The sequence below is a fragment of the Salarias fasciatus genome (assembly GCF_902148845.1).
Source record: "Salarias fasciatus chromosome 23 unlocalized genomic scaffold, fSalaFa1.1 super_scaffold_20, whole genome shotgun sequence".
NCBI classification, from domain to species: Eukaryota; Metazoa; Chordata; class Actinopteri; order Blenniiformes; family Blenniidae; genus Salarias; species Salarias fasciatus.
The window spans coordinates 2,270,576-2,287,602 of NW_021941230.1; the positions used below are offsets into that span (position 1 = coordinate 2,270,576).

Consider the following 17,027-nt stretch of genomic DNA (forward strand, 5'->3'; position numbering starts at 1 on the left):
TCCTCCAAACCAGAGTGAGAGATGTTGAGCTCCCTTTCAGATTCAGCTCCAGGATTGTGAAGCAGTGTGAGAGTTGAAGCTGGATCTTTGTGTTGTGTTGCTCAGAGTAAATGTTGCTTGGTGTCCACAGAGAGAAGAAGAGGACTGATGTGTGTGAGGAGCAGCCAGAAAGATCCAGAAGCGCCGCTGCACTAAGTAAGAGTGGACATGTGTCTGCTGAGGGACTGGTCTGTCTTCACTGGACTTGTTGTTGTGTTGTAGAGACATGAAAGCTTGTTGTTTGTGTGCAGTGTGATTGTTGTTGTTGTCTGTGAGCAGGTGTGGGTCTGCAGCAGCTTCTAGAAGAACATAAGAAGAGTGTGAGGAGGAGATGTGAACGTGTGACTGAAGGAAGTGATGAAGCAGGAGGAGGAAGCCTCCTCAACAGGATCTACACTGAGCTCCACATCACAGAGGGACTCAGTGAGGAGCTTCAGAGGGAACCTGAGCTGAAGCAGCTGGAGACAGCTTCCAGGAAGGAGAGCCTCCATCACACTGCCATCAGGGTTCAGGACATCTTCAAAGCCTCGACCCAGCAGCACACACACATCCGAGTGGTTGTGACCAGCGGCGTGGCCGGCAGCGGAAAAACCTTCTCGGTGCACAAGTTCAGTCTGGACTGGGCCGAGGGCCTGGAGAACCAGGATGTCAGTGTGCTGGTGGTGCTCTCCTTCAGGGAGCTGAACCTGCTGGGAGAGCGGCCGTACAGTCTCCTCTCGCTGCTGGCTGTTTTCCATCCCACGCTCCAGAAGCTGACGGCAGAGGAGCTGGCCGTCTGCAAGCTGCTCTTCATCTTTGACGGCCTGGATGAAAGCAGACTTTCTCTGGACTTCAGCGGCGGCCGGCGGCTGCTGGACGTCTCCCGGCAGTCTTCGGTGGGCGAGCTGCTCACTAACCTCATCCGGGGGGATCTGCTGCCCTCGGCTCGGGTCTGGATCACTTCCCGACCGGCGGCGACCCATCAGATCCCTCCAACATGTGTGGACAGACTGACAGAAGTGCGAGGCTTCACTGACGCCCAGAAGGAGGAGTACTTCAGGAGGAGGCTGAGTGATGAGGAGCTGAGCAGCAGAATCATCTCCCACATCCAGACCTCCAGGAGCCTCCACATCATGTGTGGAATCCCAGTCTTCTGCTGGATCACTGCTACAGTTCTGGAGCACATGTTGAGCAGCGAGCAGAGAGGAGAGCTGCCCCAGACCCTGACTGACATGTACTCCCACTTTGTGCTGCTTCAGACACACAGGAAGAAGCTCAAGTACCATAGAGCACATGAAACCAGTCAGAGAAAGCTGACAAAGGCTGACAGGGAGCTTCTTCTGAAGCTGGGCAGGATGGCCTTGGAACATCTGGACAAAGGAAACATCCTGTTCTACCAAGAAGACCTGGAGCAGTGTGGTCTGGATGTGACTGAGGCCTCGCTGTACTCTGGAATCTGTACTCAGATCTTCAAGAGAGAGTCTGTGATCTTCCAGAAAGCCGTCTACAGCTTCGTCCATCTGAGTGTTCAGGAGTTTCTGGCTGCAGTCTTCATGTTCCACTGTTTCACCAGCAGGAAGACAGACGAGCTGAAGACCTTCATCAAAGAGGAGGATGAGAATAATGAGTTTAGTGAGGATGAGGATGATGAGTTTAGTGAGGATGAGGATGATGAGTTTAGTGAGGATGAGGATGAAAAGTTTAGTGAGGATGAGGATGATGAGTTTAGTGAGGATGAGGATAATGATGAAGATGATGATCCTTTCTCATCTCTGGACAACTTCCTGAAGGTCGTCCTACAGAAATCCCTCAGCAGTCCGAACGGTCACCTGGACCTGTTTGTCCGCTTCCTTCATGGCCTCTCTCTGGAATCCAACCAGAGACTCTTAGAAGGTCTGCTGGGTCCAACAGAGATCCGTCCAGAAACCATCCAGAGAGTCATCCAGAACCTGAAGGAGATCAGAAGTGAGGAAGTGTCTCCTGACAGAAGCATCAACATCTTCCACTGTCTGACGGAGATGAAGGACCTCTCAGTCCATCAGGACATCCAAGAGTTCCTGAAGTCAGAGAACAGATCAGAGAAGAGACTCTCTGAGATCCACTGCTCAGCTCTGGCCTACATGCTGCAGATGTCAGACCAGGTCCTGGAGGAGTTGGACCTGAAGAAGTACAAGACATCATGGGAGGGACGACTGAGACTGATGCCAGCTGTGAAGAACTGCAGGAAGGCTGAGTGAGTCCACATGTCCTCATGATCAATGTCTCAGTGATGTTTGTAGAAAGTAGTTCCTGTAGTTCCTCTGTGGAGATGATCCTCAATGATCTGTCCTGAAGAACCTTGATCTACAACAAATGATGATGTTGACAGTGATCTAGTCATATTAAGGACCAGAAAACATGAAATGATTATTATTCAACTGATTATTTTTTTCTAAAATTTTTTCAATAAATTTTGTTGTGGGAACACTTCAACAATAAATCTCAGGCAATGAGAATGGTGGTGTTGAGGGTGAACCGCTCATAAAGCAGCTCCCACTCTCACAGGCATTTATGCCATAGAAGACAGGAATCCTGTCGTCATTTTCCTCCCGTATGTTGGCCCAACCTATCAATTCCAGAAACATATGAATCAGCAAGTTGATGAAAATGCCACACAACAGGAAATAGAAAACCATCAGCTTGTTAAGAAAAAGAATAACACTTTTTTAGATTGTATTGTGAACCAGTAACAAATATACAAAATTCTATATTTTGTTAATTAAAATGTGTACATACCAAAGTGTAACTGCAAGCAACCCTATTGATACTTAGAGCATTTGTAGTCTCACATTTGAAACTTTTATTTTGTTTTGATGTGTATTTTTTTCTGATGAAAAAATGTTTATTTCAACGTGATGAATGAGATCTGAGTCGGCAGAATCTGCAGTGTGCTGCTGCTGCCAGTAGGTGTCACTGTAAAACTGTGGGAAAATCACTGAAAAGCAGCTATTTTAATCATCCATATAAATTAATTACATTTGATGCTACTCACCTTGGCAAACGCTGAGGCGACTTCATCCTGGAGTTGGTCATCCGACACAAAGGTGGAGAGGCAGCGCTCAGAGATCCATCGTCGGACATTTCTGTCTGAAAATCCCCGCACCGGGCCAAACTGACTGCACAGGTGTGCAGAGATTTCAACTGCAGTCATACCGCTGACATTCATGTCCACTATTAAGTGGGCATAATCGCCTAAAAACATTTCCAAAGAAAATGCGCATTTTTATATTTAGGCATCGAGAATGGAGGCCCAAAAGCAAAGAGGATGAAGTAGCAGAAGAAGAAGAGAAAGCTCAATTTCCAAGGTTTCCAGCAGCGCAAACTTGAGAAATGGTTGAATTAAATCAAGGCTGTATTTTATTTCCCGACTTTTGTTTGATAAACACACAATAAAAAATCAGATAAAGGCTCGTTTTACATTTTTTGGTTTTCGATTTCCAAACAAAAAATGGGAGATGGTTTGTTTCAAGTTTTTTTGTTCACCTTCATCCAAATGGAAATGGGAAATCGGATGGTTTTCTGTTTGTTGTTCATTCATATCAACCCGGAAAACAGATGGCCGCAAAGTACACAGACCGCAGTCATGGGTTGCAAGGCTGTACTTTGTCTTTTGAAGGTGACCTTCAATTGAGTCACTGCTCCAGATCGCTGGGATATTTCCTCTGAAGATCAGCTGCTCCAGAACTCGATCTTTTTTGACAATGGATGAAATGTTGCGCTTGCAAATCAGTGGATTAGTGGAGGCTGGCTCAATATGGTTAAACTCTGGTTCATAAAGCAGTGGTGAATTGGTGGAGGATAGTTCATGATGGTTAACTCCTGGTTAACTCCTGGCTCATGACAGTTAACTCCTGGATCATTATGTAAACTCGTGGCTCATTTTGGTTTACTCCTGGTTAACTCCTGGTTCATGATGGTTAACTTCTGGTTCATGAAGCAGTGGTGAAGGAGGTTAGTTCATTATGGTTAACCCCTGGTTCATTATGGTTAACTCCTGGTTAACTCCTGGTTAACTCCTGGTTAACTTCTGGTTAACTCCTGGTTAACTTCTGGTTCTCTGGAGACACAACATGTTGGTGATCTGCTCGGGTCGATCCCTCAGACTGACTTTCAGAGACCAGGTGAGTCTTGCTGGTCTCCATCAGCCACAGCAGTAACTCTACCAGGCTGGAGCTACAAGGAAACACATCACTGAGTGAGACCATGAGGATAGAGGAGACTACTCAGACCTGGTCCTCCAGGTCCAGTCTGGGTCCAATGGGGGTCAGGTCCAGTCTGGGTCCAATGGGGGTCGGGTCCAGTCTGGGTCTAATGGAGGTTGGGTCCAGACTGGGTGTAATCAGGGTCAGGTCCAGGCTGGGTCCAGTGGGGTTCGGGTTCTATCTGAATCTAATGGGGGCCTGGTCTAGTTGGGGTCTAATGGGATTCAGGCCAAGTCTGGTTCTTTAAGTGGGGAGATCAGTTGTCTTGCAATCGGGAGGTTGTTAGTTCAATTCCTGTCTGCATGTCGAAGTGTCCTTGGGCAAGACACTGAACCCTAAATTGCCCCCGTAGATGGACTGAGGGCCGTGCATGGCAGCTGCCTCCACGGGTGTGTGAATGGGTAGATGTGTTAATGCAGTTAAATCACTTTGGGGTCAGTTAATGCAGAGGAAAAGTGTTATATAAGTGTAGATAATTTACCATTTAGTCTTTAATGGCGATCAGGTCCACTCTGGGTCTAATGGGGGTCAGGCAGTCAACAGACTGACTGGAGGCTCGATGACTCGAATCAGAATGTTCACCATGGCCTGGAGCAGACTAAATCCTGGTCCTGGTCCTTTTCTGGAGCAGACTGGATTAGTTCGTCCAGAATCACCAAGGTATCCAGGATTAATCTCTGATCTTGGTTTTGTGCAACAGGTCCCAGCTGCACACACACACACACACACACACACACACACACACACACACACACACACACACACACACACACACACACACACACACACACACACTCATTTTTGTTGCATCCTTAAGGGAGGCATTGTTCAGGACTAAGCCTCATGGGAAATGCCACCACTGGGGTCATCCAGCCCAGGAGAGGTCAGGACTGATTTTACTCTGAACTGGATTATTTTAAGAAAGAAGATCAGAATCTAGACTGTTGATTCAACACAGAACGACTTTTCGAAATAATGGCTCGTTCACACCGGACGCGTCGTGGGCGTCGTGAGCGGCGCTGTTCTATGCAAAGTCTATGGTGGACGAGCGTCGTGGAGCGGCGGGCGGCGGGGCGGCGCGTCAGGACCGTCAGGAGAGTCGACTTTTCAAGCGTTTCGAGCGTTTTGAGCGTCCCCGGTGTCAGGAGCGTCGTGAGCGTCGCTTTTTGAGAGTTGGGAAAACTGAACTCTCGACTCGCTGCCGCTGAGCGTCAACCAATCAGAGACGTCAATGAGCTGCGGGTGCTGCTGTGAGCCCCTCCCCCGTCCCAAAGCACTCACAAGCGGTCAACGCTCCCCGCTGCAGAGCAGAGAGGAGCAGACCAGCCAATAGCGACTTTTCCGACGACGACGCGGTCTAGCTTTATTTAACAAATAAAGTAGACGGAGCTCCAGCCTGATGGCTCCACTTAAAGACACGGAAAGAGTGAAAAACTCATGGAAAGAGAAAGCAGACTGTCTGGAGGGAGGAGAAGGTCTGCAGACAGAAGTGAAAGTCTCTAATCACTCCGGTGCTGCCCCCGCGATTCAGAAACAGGAAAAAAAGGCTAAATAAACTTTATTACTTAATGATAATGTACTGACAATGTATGTGCTTAATTTTCTCTAAATAATCCGTAATCAAGGAGCAGATAAACAGTCTGTAGTGCCGGAAAAGCTTCTCGAGGCTGCGTGGATTCACCGTGCCTGGATGGGATGCGCACAGCTGAGCTCAAAATGTAGCATGGGAGAAAGCGCGTCCGCATCGGTGGTGCGCGGAGCTTCCAAAGCGGACGTGGAAACGCATACATTTGAAGCATGGACGGGCCTTTAAGGCGAGCCGCTCTCCTGATGCGATCCGCCATAGCTGGAAACAGATATCAGCCTCCCGCGCGCCAATAAACTGACATGCGTCAAGAGCGTCGCAAGCGTCGTGGACTTTGTGACCACCGGGTGTCAAGTGTCGTGCTCGAAGTGTCACAAGCGTCAGCTTCGAGGCGTCCCAAGCGTCGACGACGCCCGCGACGCGTCCGGTGTGAATGCAACATTAGAGACGTCTGAGGCCTGACCTGCAAACAGCAACATAGAGAAGACCTGAGAACTCAGTGTTCTCTCCTCCAGGTTCTCCTCCAGGTTCTCCTCCAGGTTCTCCTCCAGGTCAACATGAAGCCAAAGTGAAGAAGTGAAGCTCTGATGTCCAACAGTCCATCAAAGTGTCCTCTCTCATAGCGTCCTGTCCTCTCTGGTCTCATTACAGTCTTTCTGGCTGTGGACTCTCTGGTCCTCACTGTGAAGTGATCTCCTCAGCTCTGACCTCTGACCCCTCCCATCTGAAACATCTGGACCTGAGTAGGAACGACCTGCAGGATTCCTCAGTGAAGATTGTGTGTTCTGGACTGGAGAGTCCAAACTGTAACCTGGAGACTCTGAGGTCAGTTCACTGTCTGAAGGGAGAATCTGTTGGAGGCAAAGGACTGAGAGGAGATCAGGAGGATTCCAGATGTAGTGTGGACAGAGAGTGGACTGAGCTCTGCAGCATGTTGATGAGAGCTCTTCTCCTCCTGGAGGCTTCAGCTGTTTGGACTTTACATTTCTAAACTCTTCCAGTCTGAACCTTCTTCAGCTCTCAGTCACTTCAACATCAAACTCTGTCCTCTAATCTCACTTCTTTCTCACTTTATTCAGGTTGGAGCTCTGCAGTTTGTCAGAGATCAGCTGTTCTTCTGTGGTCTCAGCTCTGAAGTCCAACCCCTCCCTCCAGAAACATCTGGAACATCTGGACCTGAGTGTGAACCGTCTGCAGGATTCAGGAGTTTCTCAGCTGTGTGGTTTTCTGCAGAGTCCACTCTGTGGTCTGCAGACTCTGAGGTCAGACTCCATGTTTGAGTGTGTTTCAGTAAAGTAGTGTTGACACTAAAGGTCAGACATCAGGCTGATCTGAGAGTGATCCACACTGAGGATCTCCAGGAGAAACGGAGCTTCTTCTCTGCTCTTTAGTCCTGTGACTGTGGCAGAGCCGTGTGCAGCTCCACATTTCAAAGCTTGCTAGAAGAAGAAAGGAGCTGCAGTGGATCATTGACTGTGAACCTCTGACACGCTCCATGTTGACCTTCAGCTTTCAAAGCAGCGTAGCGGCTGGGCTCTTCACTCCTCCATGGCAGAACTAAACAGCTGACTGAGCTTCACAGGGTTCCAGTGTGGATTGGAGGATGAAGAGTTGTGAAAGTGTCCAGCAGTCCAGTGAGGTCTGGATGGGATGTGGTTTCAGAGTTCAGTCAGAGGAGGAGGAGAGTGAACAGGCTGCAGAGCTTCTACCAGACCATGTGGGCAGTAGTCGAGTTGTGAAATAAACTCAGGGGGAAATGGTCAATTTTTTATTTTTTATTTATTTATTTATTTTTTAAACATTTATAGAAAAAGGATTGGGGGGGGGGCGGGGTCTCATTCATGTGAATTCATTATCAACACAAAACACTAAATAAGACTTCTGAATCCTCTCAAATCAAGTGAAGCCAAGTTTATTTTAAGTGAAAAATCATAGCAATTTACAGAACAGAATTTCCAACATTTTACAATACTTTTACAACAAAATCAAACAGATTATTTTTTTCTCATTTCCATTGACATAATGAGGTACAGTAGGTGGCAGGCCTATATATGAATTGAAAAAGAGTCTAAACTCAAAAAAAAAAACCAAACAAACAAAAAAGAGTCTATACTCAACATGTAAAAAAATCAAACCTGTTCCTTCCCCTCCTGGTCCTCCTGCTCCCCTGTGCTAACCCTCCTCTCTCCGTTGTCACGGGTGCAAGGTGGAAGGACCCAGGCGCAGGCAGCAGCCAGAGTTGAAAAGGGTCTTTTATTTCCAAAAACTCAGGAGGTCAGGAAACCAGGAACTCAGGAAACTCAAGAACAAAAGGCAAACAGGGCTGAGGTGCAGGCAGGGACACGGACGCACGCAGACAGACCCACAAGGAGCCGACAAGACACACCAGGAGAGCAGGACTTAAATACAGGGCAGGACAGGCGAGGCACATTAGAGAGTTAAAGAGACAGAAGACCAGACAGGAGAACAAGAGGAGCAGGCAGGTGACCAGGCAGGAGAACATGAGGGCAGACAAACACAGAACAGGACCCCATCACCCCGACAAGGTCGCAGGGGCACAATGCCTGACATCCGTGTTTCCACTACAAAAACAACAAAATCAAACAGATTAATTTTGCTTATTTCCAGAGATAATGCGCTATATACTAGTAGGCCAACATATGAATTGAAAAAGATAAATGTGTAAACTACAGGTTTTACTAGACTTTTTTTTTTGTTGTAATCGGTCATTTTGACAGTCATGAAAATTTTGTTATAATCAGTTTCTACATGACAAATTACTTAATTACATTGAAAGATGACTGACAGCCTTCAGATTTTCAATTATTGTGTAGAAAAAACAGCCAATTAGTGGGAATTCCCATTTAACATAATCCTGATCAAAACCCAAAAGGTTTAATAATTAAACCTGTTTCTTCTCCTCCTCTCGACGCTCAGGCTTCCTGGCCATGGCTTTCCTTTATGAGAAGAAAACAACATTATAGGGTTTGGTAGACTGAGCTGGCATGTCATGCTATTAAGCTTCACAAATGATTAAAAGCACATGAACTTGCTTTTGGATAACAGCTGTAGATTAAAATCACATTTAGCACATTCACTGTCTTTAATATTAAATGACAGGCCAGCAAAAGGCCCCAGAAGGGGGAAAACCCTTTGGAGATAACCTTTAATGTCACCTGCCTTGAACTTCATAATTTTAGCTAACATCTCCACTTATTTTTGTTGCCTGACGAGTCCTATTGGTGGAAATAATATCAGCCACATGAGGAATATTTCATCATTAATACTGGGAAAATATTTCAGACAAATTCTCGTCTCACAGTAAATATCTATTCCACATTTGCCACACTCATAAACCCAAATTTAACGTGACTGAATGGCAAGTCCTGTGTTTTATCAAGCTACCCAGCTGGATTAACGTTAACGTGAGTTAATCACAGCTACTTTGGAGGCTGCACGGCGATTATGGAAAACTAGCTGTGTTGTTATTGAGCATGCAGCCTGTGGCAAGTCTGGCGACTTGTATAGATTAATAAAAAGTATTGACTGAGATTCCTGAGTCTTGATTTATAGCTCACCTGTAAATCTCGTCTTTTTAAAATATTCCTTGACATCTCGTTGTCCAGCTGCTAGTTTGGCCAGATGTTGCAGTGATGTCGCTCAGTGCTGCTGCTTGTCCAGCTCCCTCTGGCATCAAGCATCAACCAATAACAAAAAACAACTGCGTTATTTTTAATTGGTTTTTTACATTTACTGTAAAAAGTGAAGGGATGGAAAGGGGGGATGGCATTTTTACAGGGGGATGATTTTAATCGTTTTTATTTTAGAGGGGATGCCATCTAGCCTGGTAAACCAGACCCGCCCACTCCTCATCCACATTTGGATTTGGAGTTGGGCCTGTCTGGATAGGAGCCATAGAAACTTCTTACAGGGGGCGTTAGTTACTCCTTTGACTGACAGCGTACTTCAGCCAATCAGCGCTTCAAAACAATACGTCATCAAAATGCGTTCGCTTCTCTAAGGGTTAGCATTAGCTCATTAGCTCTAGCTTCCCCACACACAAAGACATGCGTGTAGCGCTACACGTGTAGCGCCGCATTATGTAATAACGCCGCACTATGTAATAATGTAATAAATTTTCACATCATTATGTAATAACGCCGCATTTTGTAATAATTTGCCACATTTTGTAATAAAATTCTTGATGCAATATGTAATAAAGTTTGCCACATTTTGTAATAAGTTGTTACATATTGCACCAATTATTACAAAATGCGGGTATTAAAATGTTTTTGAAGAAAATGTAATAATTTGGTGCATTATGTAATAAACCACCAAAATTGATGTCTTCATTAAAAAAAAAACATAACGTCAGAACAACACTGATTTTAAACATTCCAGCATGACTCATAACTAAGAATTACTTTCGCAAACTAGTAAGATGTTTCATGAGTCAACACTTATTTAAGTATAACTGTTTATTATAATCATAGAGAATGTGTTTGAAAGTTCAGAGACAAAAGCTGTATTAAATGCATGTTAAAGACAGAGACATCAGTGCACTGAAATATCAGAAGACACACACACATCTGGATTATGTTATGCATATACGTGATAGAAAGCAGACAAAAGACAAAAACTAATATGGAATAGAAAAAACTTTACTCCAGTTCCATTTGTGCTAATGCAACATAGATGTCCTTTTCTATCTGTTTAAGGTTTGCTTTATAATTATTTTCACGCTCCGCCAGGTTTTGCTTTGACTCAAACTTGCGTGCACGATATCAGACTGTGGTGAGATTTAATCTTTCATACAGTCACGATCATATTGACAAATGCCAAACCCATCTTTCACCTGGTCGTACGATGGCTGTATGCCGCCGTACGACCGTTTGATAAGTGAGGGCCAGTATGTTTGTGATGCTCCAAGTCAGAGATGTAGAACTGAGTCCATGACAAACGTTGATGTGGTTTTCATTGTTGCTTCTCCTTCAGGTTGAGCTGCTGTGGTCTGTCAGAGACAAGCTGTGGATCTCTGTCCTCAGCTCTCAGCTCTCAGTCCTCCAGTCTGACACATCTGGACCTGAGTGACAACAACCTGAAGGACTCAGGAGTGAAGCTACTGTCTTCTGGACTGGAGAGTCCTCACTGTAAACTGGAAGTTCTCAGGTCAGGATCCAGCTGCTGCTTGATCATGTGGAGGATCTTCCTTCTTCCTTCTTGACTTGATGCAGCCATGTTTGTGCCTCCAGTCTGTCAGGGTGTCTGGTCTCAGAGGAAGGCTGTGCTTCTCTGGTCTCAGCTGTGAGATCCAAGTCCTCCCGTCTGAGAGAGCTGGACCTGAGCGACAACCATCCAGGAGACTCAGGAGTGGAGAAGCTGTTTGCTGCAGTGGAGGATCCACAGTGCTCACTGGAGACTCTCAGGTATGAACTCACAACAGGAGCTCATCCTGGAGGCCAAGATGTTCTTCACATTGTCTCCAGTTGATGATCAGACAGAATTTATCAGGGGGAGGTTTTAGATCTCTCTTGTGAGAAGACTTCTGCATGTTGAAATGCAAGGAGATTTTTTTTTTTTTTTTTTTTTAATTTTGAAAAGGACTGTGGTCCTTCTTATATGTTTAACATTTTTTAAGACATGAACAAACAAGGAAGATGGCCACGGTGGCACAAGCAGGTCAAAGGGCTCCAATTATAGAAAATCAAGTTATTGTCAATACATACACTCACACACCACTGATGTTACATGCTGAACATGATTAGAGAATGACCGATACACTGATTAACTGTGAGCTGGAGCATGTGATAGCACACAGGAGGCTCAGGCCCTCAGTCCACAGTCTACAATATGCATGGATGATGTCTATCTATGGGCTGTGTGTACTGTTAGAGGTGTGTATAATGTCAAACCTGTGGCTGTGTGGAGGCGGCTCATGACTACACATGGGCTTTGCCTGCTGTTTACATAATGAAGCATTAAAGATGCTTTGTGTTGTTTAATAAATACTGGCATTCATACTGAATATCAGCAAGCAGGTAAAAGTTGGAAATCATTTTGTCCCTTTCAAAAAGTTGCATCAGCACAATGATGTCAGTGTGATGGACTACAAAACTTCCTACATTTGTTGTGGAAATTCATTTATTTTCGAAATGAATCATTTCTGCAAAATCAACAAATGTCTGAAAGTGTTTTATGCAAGACTCTCTCGGGACAGGGAGGAACAAAGGAAAGTGTCTCACAGGGTGATCCTCTCGGTCTTCTCCCTCAGTCGGGGTTCAGACCAGATACTTACACAACAAGCTGATAACGGCGCCATCTAGTCTGAGCAAAGCAGAGCAAACGCTCCTGCAAGGGTGTAGTGAATAATGAGGGCAAAGTAACCCTGAGAGAGAGGAACAATGATCAAACCAGAAATGAATATTAGAATAAAATGCAATGTACACAAGAAAATCATTTATTCCTCAACACATTATTCACTTTTACTTCTTCAATTTTCTAGGTTAGAAAGGGAGGGGCCTGCCAAATCCCCACCAGATCCCCACCCTGCCTCACCATCATTCACATTGTCATCACCACCACAACCATCTGATGGCAAGTGTACTCTTATGTACTGGTCGCTGATGTCTGCCAATGTGTGTATACTGTATAATGTGTATAATGTGTGTATACTGTGTGTATACTGTATAATCTGTGTAGCTACACATTCAACTGAACCTCAGAGAAATTACAAAAAATAGTTATTCATGATTAAGGCATTCAGCTTGCACCTAGTTTTGTAGTAATCTTGTCATTATTTGGTCATACTGTCACTTGGTCACATTATTACTGTTGTATTGTAAAGATAGACATGTTTGTCACTGGAGTGTCTGTTTTGGCTACCATATCCTCATCATTTCCGGTGCCTTGTCGCTCTGCTCTCAGAGTGTTTGCAGCTCCTGCTCCTTGAATGTGTTGCCAGCTGCAAAACTGACACTGATTTTTCTTTTATGTGTCTCATTCCAGACCTTTGCATATTTGGGAGTCATGTCTTTTCTTTGATGTGTTTGGTCTTTTTTTTTTTTTTTTTTTGTCTTTTTCTTGCTCATCTTGTGTGTTTGTGTGTTTGCCAGTTTAACTGATGAACTGTGTACTAAACCGTTCAAGTATTACCATCGATAATCTGTCTCATGCCTGCTCCTCTGACTTGTGTATATAAGCCCTGTGTGAACCATGTCAATACTATTCATTTAAAATCATTTTGTTCAGATGATCCTCAACTCACAGCGGAGCCATTCAGTGAAAACACCGACCTCGAGTGCTCAGAGAAAGACAAGGTATCGTGAAGCTCTGACAGCCCCATTTGTCTTTAATCTAATCATTTCATTTTCATAAAGCACTTCACAGTTGTCTTTGTGGAGGACCATGTCCTGTTCATAGTTTAACCTGCCTCTGTCTAGTGTCACATGGGGAAGCCTCCAATTTCTACAACTATCACTCAGACATGCAGGTATAAATGATGAAGAAATAATGAATGATCAGTCATTACACTCTGTAAGAGAGAGCTTAAAAAATAAATAAATGAGACAGAGCTTAGCCCAGTGACTCCCATCTGTCCTAATCACAATAGGCCAATTGTCGAGGACGGACCCACGACGGAGGGTCAAATACAGCACCTACTTCATCTACTTTGCCGTGTCCCTTGTATTTCTGCGGCGTAAACATGCCCAAATACTGTGGTGTCATCAGTTACACCAAGAACAGTGCAAGGAGGAGCGAGCTCCCATTTTACTAGATACCCAGTGAGCAACTGAGCCAGAAAGATGGAATAAATGGCTCCAGGTGATTGGAAGAGGTGTACACAAAACTCCACAAAACTATGGCGGCCTTAATCGTAAACGTTTATTTTGGTGGAAAACTTTACAAAAATAGATGGTTCATAATGTTTGGCAATAGTCTGAAGAGGTTGGAGTTTGTGTTTTAATGGAGCAGACAAGACACCATGAAAGCTTGTGCTTAGATTTTTAACATTATAGCCCAAGAATATGCACAAAAAAAAAAGGTAAGTGAGTGCAGAACATACTGTACGTCACACATACTGGGGAATTGATTAGGTAGTTGTAAATGTCTGGACACTCAAGCCTGGGCCATGCATTCAGATTGTTTTCCCATGAATCTGCTGGATGTAGATTTGGGCAGTTTTCTGGCCCTACAGGGAGAGAGAGCTTCGTACGCTATCTCGCCAAAGCAGGCACTGGTAGACTTTTCATATTCTGAAGAATAACATCTCACAATCAAATGAAATAAGTCTGTGTTCGTTATGCAAAGTTAATCGGAGCCTAAAGTGGCGTAGCGTCGCCAGTCTCTATGGTCTCTCATGTTTTATCAACACTTTTGCAAGAAGGTGGCATTCGGTCGTCAAGGAAGCGATGCACATCTGACGTCAGGCTGTCCTCGAGAATACAGCACATTTCTTACTGCTGCCAGAGTCAAACAACTTGAGCACAACATGACCTTCTGCACAGGCACCCTGTCCATCAGTCTCACTCAGAGTAGTGGAGTCCATCATTCACCCTCACTGCAGCCCAACTCCACACACACAGAGATGAACCTCTGAATCTATTAATACAACACAGCTTGAGAAATATACCATATATAACCACATCAACAACAACTATCCTTGTCTGACATGCTCCAAGTCCCTGGATTATCTAAAGCCAGGGAGTCCAACCTGTTCCTGGAGCCCTGTTGTTGCATGTTCTCTCTCCTTCCTTGTTCCAGAACACCTGACTGCAATGACAGGCTCATTATGGGCTTTGATAGGTGCTTGGGGGAACAGAATCACCAGATGCAGGTCTGTTGAAGCCTTTAGCCTAAGAGCCTGTCAAACAACTATTGTGCATCAGTGTATTTCTGATTGCATTAATACCAGGATGCACCGAGCATCTAGTTGTGGCTGCAACCAGCTGCTTTCAATAAAAATGACAGTTTCAAGCAGGGCCCTCTCAGACTGCATTTCCACTCACGCATCAAGTACAGAATAAAATATTTTTTTTAATGTTATTTATTTATTTATTTGTTTATTTTATTTCAGGGCCCATTCCACTTTGAGCCAAGCATATCATATGAGCATGGAGGGATTTCATACAGGTAATCAGAGTATTTCATTCTGCTTTCTCTTTGGTGTATCATTTAACATTATTTATACTTTTTTTCACGAGCAAAAGTAACAATAATGTGTGAAACAAAATAGAAGAAAATATAGAATGCAGCAGACAGACAAAAAATCAGGTATAATATTGGATCAGGACACAAAAAGAAAAAAAACCTTAAAAAACTGTGGATGTCTTAAAAGTAAAAGGAGAAGGAACACTTACTGGATAAACATGCATGAGATGCTGTCACCAGGCCGTTATGTGGACAAGTAGCTCAAATGGCGAACCCAGAAACAGGAACGCCAGAGAAAGGCCTCATTGACCGATTCAACCACAGGCCTAGGGGCTGGGAAGGGACACAACAAGCACACATGCACAAAATCCAGACCCCACTGAAACAAGACTGAGAGAATCCAGGTCCCAGCTCTGACACCAAAAAGACAGCAGCAATGGATCCAACAGCATAATCCAGCAGGGGCCAAGGTTGAGGAAATATGTCAATATGGAGAAAAACTGAAACCTTCTCAGTGGGCCCCTAAAGGCTTTCCAAATCACCCAGGGGGGCCCAACCTGACTGCTGGGCCACAAAATCATTGTAGCTGAGGATTCATAGACTAACACTGGTGAACTGGTGTCACTCACCTCTGGGTGTTGGTCAGGGCATGCAACTAATGCTCTGAATTCTGACTTAACTTCTACTAGAAAGCCGCAGTATTACAGACATTTAGCTCTCTTTGTAACTGAGCGGGTGGGAGTGGGTGTTTGTGGTCTTCCTACAAGACAGGAATAATCACAGAAATATAATATTACTGACTACATTCAGCATCTTAAATCAAAACAGGAATTACACCAAACACTAATTGGATTTACCAGAATACATGCATACTGAGTCACTGATCTATTCAACAGTGACATCAACTGGATGCAAAGTATAAAACCCACAAACTTTTAGATAAGCATCAATTTACAAGTATTTACAGAAACTACGCTGATTCATGCAAACGCAGCAAAAACACATTTCTTTTATGAAACTGGCAAACACCGCTCTCAATAGAATCCTAAATCATGTTGTGAAAAAGTCCCAATGATATCTCAGTCATTACAAGCTAGTATTAGCATGGTTATTAGCATATAAACCACAGAAATGAAACATTCCACAAGAACTTCCAACATTCAGTGAACATTCAGTAATAACACTCATGTAATCAGATAAAATATACTGAGACAAATTTACACAAGAAAGCCCATGTTGCTTCAGTAATTTCACTCCACCCCATGCTCCAAGGGTAATTACAGTCACGTGAAAGACCAGCTGAACAGTCATGGCTTTTTCCTATCAGAAGGTGGCAGACTAACCACCAACAAACTAACTCAAACAGAACCGCCTCACTGGTCCTGCAGACTGGTGAACTGTGCAGGGTGGACCCCGCCCTCACCCAAAGCAGCTAGGATTGGCTCCAGCACTCCTTCAAAAGATGTTTCCTTAGTGCAAGATGTTCAACTTCAGCCTTACATAGTGATCAAGTGTGTTGTCAGTGTGCTAACATTAAAATGGAAGGATCAGGTCGTTCTGGTTGGATTGAGGCAATACAAAGTATCGTTGGATTAATTACCAAGCTGAGGTCCTCCACATTCCTCCAGGTGGCCTCTCAGCTCTGAATGGATGTGATGTATTACAAAAGGAGGGTAGATGAACCAGGCAGGAGAGAAGGAAGGGGGTGGATCGTAAGGATTGAGAATGATGAGAAAGTGTTCGAGGAACATTTGCCAAAATAAAACCTTAAATAGTGTGTAATTTAAAAAGTTTACTTTGTTAAAAGATTGTCATCCATTAACATGCCTGTTTTCTGTGGGTGCTGTCAGTGGAAGTTGATTGTTGACAGTGTTATATCCCAGTGACAGTACTTTTTTTTTCCCTCATGTAAAGATGTCAAGAATTCCACTTTGTGTGCTGTGTGTTGTACATCTGCAATAATCAGATGAAAGAAGTCTACATTCTGCATGTGTACATGTCATCCATGCTGTGATGTTAAAACGACATGTTCAAAG

General features: G+C 44.3%; 1 protein-coding gene across 1 annotated transcript in view; it reads left to right on the plus strand.

Moving 5' to 3' along the window:
- Positions 1 to 326: 326 nt before the first annotated feature.
- Positions 327 to 17,027, plus strand: part of LOC115384265 (NACHT, LRR and PYD domains-containing protein 12-like) — a gene marked incomplete at its 5' end in the record, with an annotated part of 32,096 nt that continues 15,395 nt past the window's right edge. Inside the window, 9 exons of the mRNA XM_030086596.1 lie at positions 327 to 1,650; positions 1,771 to 2,251; positions 6,496 to 6,669; positions 6,924 to 7,106; positions 10,840 to 11,013; positions 11,097 to 11,270; positions 12,347 to 12,438; positions 13,093 to 13,160; positions 14,918 to 14,973. Coding sequence (XP_029942456.1) covers positions 327 to 1,650; positions 1,771 to 2,251; positions 6,496 to 6,669; positions 6,924 to 7,106; positions 10,840 to 11,013; positions 11,097 to 11,270; positions 12,347 to 12,438; positions 13,093 to 13,160; positions 14,918 to 14,973 — 2,726 coding nt within the window. The remainder of the gene's footprint in view (positions 1,651 to 1,770; positions 2,252 to 6,495; positions 6,670 to 6,923; positions 7,107 to 10,839; positions 11,014 to 11,096; positions 11,271 to 12,346; positions 12,439 to 13,092; positions 13,161 to 14,917; positions 14,974 to 17,027) is intronic.